At 36.7% G+C, this 15,093-nt stretch overlaps 2 protein-coding genes across 2 annotated transcripts; both read left to right on the plus strand.

The window, feature by feature from the left end:
- The first annotated feature begins 670 nt into the window (after positions 1-670).
- LOC129456287 (mucin-5AC-like) lies at positions 671-2,289 on the plus strand. Its single transcript, XM_055222215.1, has 6 exons — positions 671-728; positions 883-933; positions 1,220-1,478; positions 1,554-1,668; positions 1,929-2,013; positions 2,285-2,289. Exons 1-6 carry the CDS (start codon positions 671-673, stop codon positions 2,287-2,289), a joined length of 573 nt encoding a protein of 190 aa, XP_055078190.1.
- Positions 2,290-5,476: 3,187 nt separating this feature from the next.
- Positions 5,477-14,411, plus strand: LOC117372318 (mucin-2-like). Its single transcript, XM_055222216.1, has 28 exons — positions 5,477-5,517; positions 5,598-5,749; positions 5,859-5,997; positions 6,082-6,186; positions 6,346-6,522; positions 6,614-6,853; positions 7,183-7,339; positions 7,451-7,579; positions 7,683-7,833; positions 7,942-8,084; positions 10,306-10,433; positions 10,573-10,741; positions 10,820-11,064; positions 11,159-11,342; positions 11,433-11,628; positions 11,715-11,890; positions 11,968-12,037; positions 12,111-12,250; positions 12,329-12,360; positions 12,438-12,606; positions 12,683-12,787; positions 12,875-12,915; positions 13,115-13,237; positions 13,304-13,405; positions 13,486-13,614; positions 13,704-13,755; positions 13,887-13,995; positions 14,070-14,411. The coding sequence occupies exons 2-28, from the start codon at positions 5,598-5,600 to the stop codon at positions 14,242-14,244; spliced, it is 3,738 nt and encodes a 1,245-aa protein (XP_055078191.1). The 5' UTR covers positions 5,477-5,517; the 3' UTR covers positions 14,245-14,411.
- The last annotated feature ends 682 nt before the right edge of the window (positions 14,412-15,093 follow it).

Here is a 15,093-nt window from a genome sequence, read left to right on the forward strand (position 1 = left end):
ACTTCATAAGTGACTACATTATCCATTTGTTACTCAGGCACACATATTGGCGCTATTTAGAACCTTTGAACTTCCACCAACTATACATTCACATTAATACTTACAGGATGTTGTGCATGTGGAGAGTGAAGGCTGCGAGCACTGAAGCAGGGGTGGTGCAGAGAAACTCAGGGGCTGTGGTGGGCCCTCACACAAATTAATGTGTTGCGAAAACTAACTTATCTAGAATACACCAAAATACAGGAAATTACATGACTTTTGTAAAATTTTCTGCTATATTGTGGTCACAACAAATCCGCCAGTTACAGGTTTGAATGGCTGACCTTCAAGTTAGTACAATACATGGCTATACCTATTGAGCAATATTTTTTATCACAAATTTAGTGTTAAAAAATAATGTACATGTATGTTCTGAATTCTAAGATTAATGTCTAAACACAATTATGGACCATTTAGTTAGAGATAAAAAAGTTTTCATAAGTGCAGGTGTGGTCCTGAAATTAAGAATAACAATGACAGCACTATTATTATAGTTTCATATGTTTTATTATCCCTCCTTGATAGCAAACAAGTGATGGCCTATATAAATTCTTCTTCTTTGCAGGGGTCCAGTTGGTTGGGACCTCCTGTACAGGGCTGAGACTAGTGCAGGACCATGAGAACACGCGCTATGTGGTTCCTACTATGGCTCACTGCTGGATTCGGACTCTCCATGGCAGATATGTCCAGTAAGTACAGAAGTACCAAAATGTATTGTTTTACTGTGATTCTATAGATATCACAGTAAAAAAAAAAAAAGAAAAAAAAAAAAAAGCACATACAGCAGTGACATTAAATGTTGTTGTTGTTGTTGTTTTTTTTGTTTTTTTTTATCTTGTCCAGACATGAATATCTACTATATGCCAGTGACTGCACAGATCCCAATTGTCAGAGGTAAGTTTACAAATGTTGAGGAAGTGAAGGAAGTGGTTTTATTAAATTGTAGCCATGGTGGTAACCGGGTTTCAGCTAATTTTAGAAGTATATAGAAGTTCATGATTTGGAGACAGTTCCATATTAAATTCAGTTTTATTATTGGATACTGCTGTGTTTTTTAAATTTATATTCAGATCCTTGTTTGGTTAATTTATCATGCTTTCTGTAGAGGCAATTTTTGTGGGAATACTTGTACAAAGCCATATTTTTAAAAATGTATTTACTATTATTTTTCATTATTCAGACGTAAAGGCTTCTAACAGCCCATTCTGTAGCACTTGGGGAAACCACCATTTTAAGACCTTCGATGGACAGTTCTTCCAGCTGCCATTTGTCTGCAACTATATCTTTGCATCCCACTGTAAAAACAACTACGAGTCTTTTAATATTCAGCTGCAACGAAAGAGAAACCTACAGAAGCCCAGTCTTCATAGAGTTGAGATGAAACTGGATGGTGTCAATGTGGAACTGTACAAAAACAAAATTAAAGTCAACAATCAGCTGTAAGTCTGGTTTACATATTGACTTTAGGTGTCTGCTACCTGCTTAACTTTCACACGTAATATTTTTTTCTATAGGGTCACAGTGCCTCATGCTGAGAATGGCGTTTCGATTAAAAAAGAGCGGGCCTATATAAGGATTGAGGCAGAGTTGGGACTGGTGGCTTTCTGGAATGAAGAGGATGCTTTCTGGGTGAGTTTTCAAATATAATATAGAATTTGGAATAGTTAGTCCTTAATATGTTCTGTTCACCTGACATGGCAACAGATTCCAAATGTTTTTACCTGGTTTATCCTTTGCTGCAATTATTGGGCCAATCCATACAAAACAAAAACTGTCACAAATTTCTCTGTTTGGATCATCCATCAAAGTTTAAAGGCACTTGCACAGGCCCTTTTAATATATCACCTCTACATAATATCACAGAAGTAAATATACCTATCATGCTTTAGGTTGAGTTAAAAAGCAAATTTCAAAATCAAACTTGTGGTCTGTGTGGTGACTTCAATGGAGTACGGAATGAGTTCATCATTGAAGGTAAAACCCTTAATATAATCTCTAACCTAACACTTTTTTATTATTATACTTTTATTGAACAATAATTGCTACATTTTATTTAAGAAACTGGGGAACCCTTGTCTCCTGAAAGCTATGGAAACGATTGGAAAATGGATGGCCCAGAAAAAAAGTGTGTGGAACTCCAGTCGCCAGAGATGAAGCAGTGTGACACTGAAGTAAGACTAGATACAGCATAGCTCACATATTTCTACATGTTAAAACTAAAACTAGTGTCTAATTTTCTCTTCAGGGTGACCTGTGTGAGAATATCCTATCAGAGTCTTCCTTTCACACCTGTACTGATCTAGTTGACACAAACTCATTCATTGAAGCCTGTAAAAAGGACGAGTGCCATAATAAAAACCACAACAGCAGCTCCCTATGTGCGACTCTGTCTGAGTACTCCCGTCAGTGTGCCCATGCAGGGGGTGAGCCTGGTCACTGGAGGAGGAGCACCCATTGTGGTACAGCATTGCTTGTTTTACACTTATAGTACTAGTAGTAGTATAAGTAGTAGCATTAGTTCAGTAGTTGTGCAGTAGTTACAAAAATATTCACTGTTTATAATCAATATGTAATACTATTTTGGGACTAACAGGAGCTGACTGCCCTGACAAGATGGTGTATAAAGAGTGTGGTAGCCCCTGTAAAAACACCTGTCGCAATCCAGAGAGCAGCAAACTGTGTACCCAACACTGCATCGATGGATGCTTCTGTCCATCAGGTAAGTTTTAATTGGAATTATGTTTTTTCCTGCTTTATTTTGCCAATTAACAATAAAGATGTGTTTATATTACCTACCTGAACTTGACACAAATAGATAAGACCAATTGTGCATACTTATGACTTCTATATTGTCAGCTCATTATCGGTAGTCATGTACGTACCTCCTAAACTTTTGAATCGCTTTTGTTCAATTGTTATAACAAGCTTTGTTCATCATAATTTCACTCAAGGCACTGTCTGGGATGACATTACCGGTAAAGGCTGTATTCCAGCCACTTCATGTTCCTGTGAACACAAAGGTGTGCCCATGAACTCATACTTTGAGAAATGTAAACAATGGTAAGCATAATCCATTTACACAGGTTGATAATCTGTGTAAATAAAATGTAGTAAATAGGTGATATTTATTGACAGCACATGCATTCTTGGAAAGTGGGAATGTGAACACAAAACATGTCCTGGTGTCTGCTCCATTGTGGGCGGCTCTCATGTGTCCACATATGATGATAAAACCTATACCTTCCATGGAGAGTGCTCCTACACTCTGTCAAAGGTTTGTAACTAAAATATCCATGTATGTATGTATGTACATACGTACGTATGTAAGTATGTAAGTATGTATGTATGTATGTATGTATGTATGTATCTATGTATGTATGTATGTATGTATGTACGTACGTATGTATATATGTATGTGTTTTATTTACCAGTATTTATTTATTTTTGATTGTAGGAATCCAATGGAACATTTCATATTGTTGGTGATCTTTATAAATGTGGAAAATCAGCTCATTCTACATGTCTGTCCTCTGTCTCAGTGCAGATGCCAAAAAGCTTGGTAAAATGAACAACATCATCATTCATACACTGCAATCCTCATTTTCTTATTTGTATAAATCTGATATTTAATGCAGTCTTTCTTTTTCCATTCTAAGATGACTATTGAAAACAGTGGCCAGGTTATTTTTAATAAACAATCTTCCAAACTTCCTCTTATAATGGGTAAGACTGAATTATTTGCTCACATTTTGATGCCTCTTTGCAGAGGAATTGTACATATGAAAACTAAAACTACTTTACTTCATAGATGAGATAACAGTATTTCAGCCATCCAGCTTCTACATAATTGCTCATACCATCTTTGGGATTACTCTTGAAATACAGATTGAACCAGTTATGCAGATCTACATTAAATCATCAAAATCCAAGAAAGGAAAACTAAGCGGTATTTTTTTCTCTCTCAAATGTGTTTAAACTGGGGACTGGTATTATCATGCCCAGATGAAGTCCCATTTAATATTATTCACTCAGTACTCTTGGCATTAAACTTTTAAATTAACAAAATCTTGTTATAGGTCTTTGTGGAAATTTTAACGATGACAGTGGTGATGACTTTGAAACCACAAATGGACCTCCCGAAGGAATAGCTGAAATGTTCGCAAACAAATGGAAGTCTGACCCAAACTGCAAAGACGTGGACATCATACAAGGGAAACCTTGTGATTTGAGTATAGACAGAGGTAAAAAATAATAATAGTATTAATGATTTAAAGAGTTGATGTTTTCTTTTATAGATATTTTATATATACAAAGTGTTTCAAATATGTATGTTTGTGACAGAGAGATATGCAAATCAGTGGTGTGGGTTGCTGACAAACCAAAGCAGTGTTTTTTCTGAATGTCACCAGACAATTAACCCACATGACTACAAACATGTAAGCAATGATTTTATTCAACAAATGTGTTTTCAAGAAACTATGAACAATATCAAATTTCTATTGTATTTATTGTAGTTATTGTACTACATGGTGCAGATTGTTTTAACCAAATGTCACTACAAGTTTCCTATTGTTAATTTATTTTCTATTTAACATTTTCATGTTTTTCCCCAACAGACTTGCATTTATGACACCTGTGCATGTGAAAATAGTGAGAAGGCTTTATGTGCTGCCATTTCCTCTTATGTCTATGCCTGTGCAGCTGCCGGAGTTACACTGAAAAACTGGAGGATAGGAGTATGCCGTGAGTACTAGATACTACTTACAAGTATGTAAACCTGTACTAAACAAATAGCATTTCTAATGCTAGAATATGCTATTATAGTGTTTCCTGTAGAGCTTGATTGTTAGGGTGGCAATTACTTTAATATTTGGCAATCCAAAGGCATTATTGGTAACATCAACATTTTTACTCTATAGAAAACTACACAAATGGCTGCCCTACAACTTTTGTGTATGAATACCAGATGACTAGCTGTGGTCGTAGCTGTCGCCACCTCAGTAAGCCTGACCCAGCGTGTAGCATCAACTTCACTCCAATTGATGGTTGTGGCTGCCGTGAGGGAGAGTACCTGTCTGACAATGGCGAATGTGTGTCCGCCTCAGAATGTCCCTGTTATGATGGAGATAAAGTTATGCACAGTGGACAGGAGATAATAGATAAAGGAAGAAAATGGTGAGTTTCTTTCTAAATGTACATTTGATTAAATAAAGCTAAAATTACAAAAAAAGACTGATAAAGACTTTTTGAGCAGCAAATGTGAAAAAGGAAGGTTGAACTGTCAAGGAAAGGGACATCAAGGGAAATCAGGTACATACCTCACATTTTTCATGTAAAATAATAAACCAAAATTTATGTATTTGTCAAAATGTTTTAGAATGCCAACCTCCCATGCATTTTTTCAACTGCACTGAGGCCGATACAAGTGCCACAGGAGTCGAGTGTCAAAAGACCTGTCAAACTCTGAACGACAACTGTGTAATAAAAACAAATCACATTTATTGTTTACTGTAGGGTTAATTGGAGCAGCTTTTAAATTCTTTTTTCATAATTGACAGATGAGCAAACATTGCATGTCGGGCTGTATGTGTCCCCACGGTCTGGTTTCTAATGGAGAAGGACAGTGCATCAAGGAGAAAGACTGTCCGTGCATACATGGAGGTGTTTCGTACATGCGTGGAGATACTATCAAAGTGGACTGTAATAGCTGGTAATTACAGCATTATGTTTGGCTTCTTTTACAACAACTATGTGTTTTACATTTCCAATTCTGTTTAATTCTTCCTAGTAACCTAAATTATATTTTTGTCTTAAAATAGCACCTGCCAAGGCAGAGAATGGAAGTGTACTAATAAAGTGTGTGATGGTGTGTGCACTCTATATGGAGAAGGCAATTACATCACATTTGACCAAAAGAGGTTCTTTTTCAGGGGACCTTGTAACTACATTTTTGCACAGGTACTGTAATTTACCATTTCAATATTAAATGTGAAAAACACAGACACTATTTTTTACAAGGTAAAGTAAAAAATTTTCATACAGGATTATTGTGGACATAATGAGAATGGCACTTTCAGAGTTTTGATTAGGAACCACCCATGCGAAACATCAGAGGGTGACTGCTTCACAGTCAAACTATTTCTAGGGGTAAGTAATTTTAAATCTCTGACAATATGTACTGACATTTGAATTATTATTGGAAAACTCCTTAATATGTACCATCTCATTTTAGAGGGAGCACAAAATTGTACTGTATATTGAGAACTGCTGATAAATTATATATTTGTGTGTGCATATGTTTTTCAGAAGAACACAATTGTACTTGCAGAAGAAAGTGTCAAAATACCTGAGAGTACAGGAAAGGAAATACCATATAAGATCCACATAGTTGGCATTTATCTTGTAATTGAGGCAGAGAGTGGCATTGTGCTTATGTGGAATAAGAAAACAACACTCATGATGAAACTCAAATCTACATTCAAGGTGACAAAATATATAAATATATTGCGATTATTAATGTAGTTGAATTGTATGATATAATGGAAAAACAAGACATCAAAACATTTTGTTTCAGGGAAAAGTATGTGGTCTTTGTGGAAATTATGATGGCAACATAAATACCGAATTGACCTCCAGATCAAATGACAATCTGGTGGAGGCATTTCACTTTGGAAACAGTTGGAAAATGTCACCAACCTGTGAAGATACAAAGCCATTAAATAATCCCTGTGAACTATACCCACATAGGCATGCATGGGCCAAAAAACACTGCAACATCATACTCAGCCCTGTTTTCAAGGAATGCCATACAAGGGTAAGGCTTCTATAATGCATGTATATAATGTGTTTCTCCTAAAATGCAGCCAAAATACTTTTTGTCCCTATTCATTTTATTGTAATTGTGACTATAAATACAAAAGTAAAAAATGTATTTTGTAATAATAATAAAAAACAATTATAATTTATTCTGCATGTTGTAGTTAATATGTTATGTATAAACTCTGAAGGTTATTTATTTATATATACTGTATATAAAAATAAATTCATAATTCATTAAAAAAAAAAATTAAATGATGAACAGTGAACTATAATTATTGATTGTATTAGCTGAGAAATTAAATTTGAGTGATTTCTTTGTAAAAGGTTGCAGTTCAAGAATATTATGATACTTGCGAGAAGGACACTTGTGCGTGCAATACAGGAGGAGACTGCGACTGTTTCTGCTCTGCTGTTGCTGCTTATGCTGCGGCATGTAATAAGGCAGGAGTGTGTATAAGATGGAGAACCCCCACTATCTGCCGTGAGTTTACCCTGTTTAGATCAAATGCAAATTATTACAATATTATATAGAGAATAAGAATGTCTTATGGTTCATAAAGTTTACATTATTTATTTTGACCATCTCCATTAGCTCTGTTTTGTGATTACTACAACCCTGATGGACATTGTGAATGGCACTATGAGCCTTGTGGAAAACCCTGTATGAAAACATGCAAGAATTCCTCTGGAAAGTGTTACAACGAAATTCCAACATTGGAAGGTATAGCAAGAATGAATTTGAACATTGATGTTGGCTGAAGGACATGCAATCTATTTTGAAGGTCTTCCATATTTAATAAGCATTTAAATCTTCAATCTTTAAGGCTGCTATCCACATTGCCCTGAAGAGAAAATGTACTTGGATGAAGATGACATGAAGTGCAAGTCAGAGGAAGAATGTGGCTGCTATGATGAAGATGGAAACCATTATGAAGAAGGAGAACCAATGCCTCCATCACCTCCCTGGCAAAGCTGGTAAAAACCTCTTTGGTATCATTTAGATATTAAGATTCATTTGTATTTACAGAGAACAGAAGATTTAAACTGTTATACTACATTTAATGGACATTTTGTGTATTATAGTGAATGTATTTTGATGGAGAGGAAATGCACAATGACCACCACTACAAAAATACCCACGACAACAACAGAAAAAATAACTACAACAGCTGAAACAAACACTACAACAACTATGCAGTCAACCGCCACCACCACTGAAAAGACCAGTAAACCAACTACTGAATACCTAACTAACACTTCTCCAACCACTACAACAACAGCAACTTCAACCATCGGACCTTTTATCTACGAAACCACAACAACTACTGAACAGTCAAGTACCACAACCCAACTACCCACTACAACAACAAAAGCACCAACAACACCCACTCACCAGTCAACTACCACTGGAAAGATTACAACAACTACTCAATCCACTATAGCTACAACTGAAACACCAACTACAACCACCTCAACCACTATTCACCATACCACAACAACTATCTCAGAACCTGCTACTACTCCTCCAGCTTGCTCTGATCTCAAATGTTATTGGACAGAATGGAAAAGTGATCATTATCCTGGCAATGAACTGAGTGATGGTGATCGAGAAACATTACCAAATATTACAAATTCAGATGTGGAACAGTATTGTGGTAAAAACCTTCTAATAGAGTGCAGAGATAAAACAACTAAAAACACACCAAAAGACGTAGGCCAAATAGTAATGTGTAATGTTAAAGATGGGCTGATCTGTGTGAATAGTGAGCAGGCTGAAGTAGCACATTGTTACAACTATGAAATACGTGTTGGGTGTTGTGTTTGTCCAACATATTCTACAACTACTTCAAGTGCAACCACTACAACTGGAAAGGTTACAACAACTACAAAGTCCACTACAACTACTACTGAACCACCAACTACAACTACAACAACTGTCCCACCAACTACAACTACTGAACCGTTAAGTACCACAACCCAACTACCTACTACTCCAACAAAAATACCAACCACGCCCACTCACCAGTCAACTACCAGTGGAAAGATTACCATAACCTCCAAAATCATTACCGAATCACCAGCAACAACAGCAACTGCACCCACCGGACCTGTGATTTACGAAACCACAACAACTACTGAAGCATCAAGTACCACAACGCAAATACACACCACCACAACAAAAGCACCAACAACATCCACTCACCAGTCAACTACCACTGGCAAGATTACAACAACTACTCAATCCACTATAGCTACAACTGAAACACCAACCACAACCACCTCAACCACTATTCACCATACCACAACAACTATCTCAGAACCTACTACTACTCCTCCAGCTTGCTCTGATCGCAAGTGTTATTGGACAGAATGGAAAAGTGATCATTATCCTGGCAATGAACTGAGTGATGGTGATCGAGAAACATTACCAAATATTACAAATTCAGATGTGGAACAGTATTGTGGTAAAAACCTTCTAATAGAGTGCAGAGATAAAACAACTAAAAACACACCAAAACACTTAGGCCAAATAGTAACGTGTAATGTTAAAGATGGGCTGATCTGTGTGAATAGTGAGCAGGCTGAAGTAGCACATTGTTACAACTATGAAATACGTGTTGGGTGTTGTGTTTGTCCAACATATTTAACAACTACTTCAAGTGCAACTACTACAACTGGAAAGATTACAACAACTACAAAGTCCACTACAACTACTACTGAACCACCAACTACAACTACAACAACTGTCCCACCAACTACAACTACTGAACCGTTAAGTACCACAACCCAACTACCCACTACTCCAACAAAAATACCAACAACGCCCACTCACCAGTCAACTACCACTGGAAAGATTACCATAACCTCCAAAATCATTACTGAATCACCAGCAACAACAGCAACTGCACTCACCGGACCTGTGATTTACGAAACCACAACAACTACTGAAGCATCAAGTACCACAACGCAAATACACACCACCACAACAAAAGCACCAACAACACCCACTCACCAGTCAACTACCACTGGCAAGGTTACAACAACTACTCAATCCACTACAAGCACAACTCAACCAGTCCCTTCAACTACTGGAGTTTACACTACAACCACTAAACCAGCAACAACTTTGTCAACTACTCAACCGTTAACCACCAGAAGAAGCACTATCACAGGTACTACACGGGCACCTACAGCAACTAGCAGTGCTTCAACTACTTCCAAAACTACTACAGCCTCTTCAACGACCACTACTACTCAACAGCCAACTACTTTAAGTGAAACGCCCACAACAACACAAAAGGAATGTGTCTGCAAGTATAACAACCAAGAATTCAAATCTGGTAAATTATTTGGAATTTAAAATAAATTATTCATATATTATTACTTATTGTAAATCTGATCACTGTATTTTGGTGTTGTTGATTTGATCTACTTTTTATTTTTTAGGTGAGTTTATATTCAAATACAACCCTGGCAAGTCTGACTGTTATGAGGTCTACTGTACCACAGTGTGCACTTTGAAGAACAGTTCATGCGAGGGGGAAAACTGCACATATCTAAATCCACCAAGAAAGGTATTGTCTATTGTTTAGTTTTTTCAGTGTCCAATTTAATAATTTATTTGTAGTTTCTGCATGCTATTGTACAACATTTCTATTTACACTCTTTGTCACTTATTGTCAAGCAATACATTTAAGAGACACTTTTTTGCAGGATGGTGATACCTGGATGTCAGATTGTATGAGTAACAGATGTGAGAATGGCAAAACTATTTCCATACCTGTGCAATGTCCGTCCATCACAAAGCCAGCTTGTGCAAATGGACGAAAACCAGTTGAAGTGTATGATAAGGGAGGCTGCTGTTATCATTATGAATGTCCATGTAAGCAAGTTTACCCAACTCACTCACCATCTCACTATGTGACACCTTGTCTAATTCTAAATTTACAAATATTTCTAGGTGTATGTTCAGGATGGGGAGACCCACATTATATCACATTTGATGGAAAGTATTACAGCTTTCAGAAAAATTGCACATATGTTTTGGTTAAAGAAATTATTCCAAAGCACAATTTCCAAGTTCTTATCGACAATGAAAACTGTGATGCTTCTGGAGTTGTGACCTGTGCCAAAGCTTTGATTGTAAAATACAAAAGCTACAATGTAATCCTTACAGCAGAAACATCCCCAACATACCACAATATTGTAAGCAAACTGTGAATTTGATGATTAACTAATATTTTAGATTCAGAACACATCTGCCTTCTGTATGACATTCAACTATGCTTTAATTATTTAGGTTTATATGAATGGCAAGCAGATATTCCCAACCTATGAGAATGAGGACTTGTCCATCACTAGTACAACTATTGAACTGCGTCTGAGAATCCCCAAAATCAAAGCAGTTGTTGTGTTCAAGTCACTTCAGTTTAGTGTTGAACTGCCATTTTCTCTTTTTCGCAACAACACTGAAGGACAGTGTGGTAAGTTTCTGAAGATCAGTAACGTGTACAGTAGAGGAATACATTTAGTCTAATTTCCTCACAAAACTAACATTTTTTTGCTTCCACGAGGTACTTGTGACAATGACACCTCGAATGATTGCCGATTACCAAATGGCCAGCTCCGTCCCTGTCCCTCAATGGCATATGAGTGGCGTGTCCCAGATCCTAAAAAGCCATACTGTGAGCATCAACCAGCTCCTCCAACAGTTACTCCACCCACATCGTTTCCTCCAAACAGTCCTCCATGTGAAGTGTTGATTAGCGAGTAAGTATTGCAATTGTAAACATAAACATGAAAACACGGTTAAAACTGGTTAGTTTGATTTTCCCTTGTTTGTCTTTTGAATTAAGTGTCTTTAAGGAGTGTCACGAAGTAATCAACCCAGACCCTTTTTATAAGGCCTGTAAATATGATGTTTGGTACATGAGGAATTCAACAGGATGCTCCAGTCTTGAGGCATATGCATCTTTATGTCTTCAAAATTCAATTTGTGTGTCTTGGAGAAATGCCACACAAGGACTTTGTGGTAAGAAACTTATAAAAACGCCAAGGTAATACATTACTGTATGTACACTGTATTTTCAAAGTGTTTTAAATTCTCAGACTTTATCTGTCCTGCAAACCAAATCTATAAGGCGTGTGGACCAACTATTGTTGAAACATGCAATGCAAGGTACATGCTTCTCTACCTACACCAAAACATTTGCACGACAAGTTAGTATTTATAATTGTATACCTTTTTCTAGATACAATGACAAATACATATCCAAATGTCGGGGACAAAAACACTCTGATGACGATGAATGCCAGTCCATCATGGAGGGATGCTATTGCCCAGATGGGTTAACACGGTTTAGCTCGGACTCTGACCTCTGTGTGTCTGCCTGTAAGAATATTTTGATGTAACATAATTTTAACAAATATGCATTGTATATACATACTAACCATTTTGCTGTTACTCTAGGTTGCACTGGCCCTGATGGTTTGCCTAAAGAGGTATGCAATCCACCTAATGTCAGAACCTATTTCTCAATACATTATTAAAACAATATACATTTTTATGGGTAAAACAGCTGGATGAGACATGGCAAAGTGGATGTCAGGTGTGTGTTTGCGACCGGGACACAATGGGCGTCCAGTGCCAACCACGTCGCTGTCCCTCTCCACACTATCTTGCCTGTGACAAAGAAGGCGAAGTGAAGGTGAACTACACTGAGGACTGTTGTCAGCAGTTTAAATGTGGTAAGTTAGTACAATGATTTTTATGCACCACAAGCATTACAGAACATTTTCAGAACTTATTTGTCTGTTGTAACAGAATGTGACCGTAAACGTTGTAATGACACCAAGCCAAAGTGCAATCCAGGATTTGAGTTGGAGATACATGAATCTAATGACAGCTGCTGCCCCCATTACACTTGCGGTACTGACTTTGTGTTTCTGTATAATTAATGTAAGAAAGTGTAAAAAATAATCTGTGTTTTTTTTTTTTATCTTTTACCTTTTGCAGTTACAAAGAATGTCTGTGTGTACAATGACACAGAGTATAAGGTAAAACCATTTGGCGTACAGTAAATGCAAATTCAAGCAGTGCAGCACTTTTTTTTTACTAGTCTAAAAAAATCAAATCAGAAAATCAAATCCTATAAAATCATAAGCAAAACCTTAAACACACTACTAGCATACTTGTACATAGTAATACAACGTTGCAAGTTTTTCATTGTAATGATGTCTGTTTGAACATTTATAGCCAGGTACACACTTCTTTAAAGACCAATGTGAACGTTGCTTCTGTACTGGGAAGAAAAACAAAGAAACCATGCTGAATGAATTTCAGTGCCATGAGATACCATGCAGACAAGACTGCCCTGAGGTAGTGCTAAAATCATGTATTACACTTGTGGAGCTTTCTGTTAAATTACATGTTTGTTGTTAATAGGGCTCTGTGTATGAACCAAAACCAGGACAGTGCTGTGGCTCATGTAAAAAGATGAACTGTGTTGTAACATTAGAAGGGTCCAACTCTACTGTTATTATAAAGGTACACCAGCTGAATCTAGAATGCACACGATACTGCATGTCTCTGACGTCCTCCTAAAACTTCTAAATATATATCCACAGCCTTCAAAATCTTGGTCCCCACCAGATGACCCCTGCACCAAATATCACTGTAAAGAAGAGAATGGAGAGTTCACTATTACACAGAGACAAACTGAGTGTCCCAAATTTGACTCAACAAAGTGCATTCCTGTAGGTACACTGTATTTAGGAAATCTAGAAAATTGCTTTTAAACTCACACTGTGAATACTGTTGTTTACAAAAATCTTTTGTCATACAGGGGACTGAACATACTGATGCTAATGGCTGTTGTAAAAAATGCACAGAGTTTGGTAATTATGAAGCACCATTAAATGCATTTAACAATTAAAGCACACCAGTTGCATATTTTAATGACTAGCCTGTCAATCTTTGTTGACAGTCATTAACCATTTATCTAATTCAATGCTTGTGTTTACGACAGACTGTAAAGTAAAAAAGAACGAAACTTTCCTAAACATTGGAGACTGCCAGTCAATTCATCTTGTGGAACTCACTTCCTGTGAAGGATCTTGTGGAGTCTCCTCCTCCAAGTGAGATTTATAATTGAGAGACAATGTCCAATTTTAGTAATGCACATGTGTAATGCATTAAAATATATTTACAGGTACTCTGCAGTCAGCAACATGATGATGCATTCATGCACCTGCTGCCAGGAAATGGAAACCAGCAAGATTAATGTGGACATGCGTTGCGCTAACGACAGTACCATCACGCACACTTATATTTCAGTGGACAAGTGTGGCTGCCATGTTTCAGAGTGTAAAAACACCTCTACTTAGGAAGAGAGGTTCTTATTACTTCTTACAATGTAATCATTTCTCAAATCATCTTCTGTTTTTCTTTCACATACTTGTACAGTTACAACAATATACACAGCACAGGAAGACTAAATAATTATTCTGGTCATGTTCATCTTGTGTACAGATTTTTTGGACATATCTCTCTTTTTTGACAGACTGTGAGTGAGTTGTAGTTATCATGACATGTAGGCTGCTAGCTGTCAGCCTTCCTCAGAAGTGTCTGACCACTGGTCGGCAGGAGGCGTGGTCAGTATGAGTGACTTGCCCTAAGTTCAGGTGAGCACTCCTCCGGAAGTAAAAACAGCTGATATGTGGTATACACACAAAGGCAGATACTTCTGAGGATGCCTGCAACTAACAACCAAAACATGTCATGTCTTCTCAACACAATGTCTGCCTAAAAAAAACAAAAAAAACAAGCTCTGTCTAAGATAGACGTGGGCAAAGGAAATATTAATATTATTCTGAAAGTTGTTTTGAAGATATGCAAAAATTGAATATCGAGTATATGATTTATATTAAAATAAAATGCTGAAAAGGAGCTGATTAAAGATATAAATGAAGTGATATTTCTGTACTTTTGTTGTTAGTTTTACTATCATTTAACAGTTTTTCTGATATTCTAACTTCAACTGATGCTTGAGCAAAACATTTGTTGGATTGAAATAATATTGTTTGAAGATGATGATTAAAATATTCCCAAAATTCTATATAATATAGGGCCTAGATAGGCCTATTTATTGTGTCTATATTGCCCAACTCTAGTTTAAGCAACATTCAGTCTTCCCTGATGCATACATCTTACAGAGTTGTATGAATAATAAAATA

The sequence above is a fragment of the Periophthalmus magnuspinnatus genome, chromosome 6 (assembly GCF_009829125.3).
Source record: "Periophthalmus magnuspinnatus isolate fPerMag1 chromosome 6, fPerMag1.2.pri, whole genome shotgun sequence".
NCBI classification, from domain to species: Eukaryota; Metazoa; Chordata; class Actinopteri; order Gobiiformes; family Gobiidae; genus Periophthalmus; species Periophthalmus magnuspinnatus.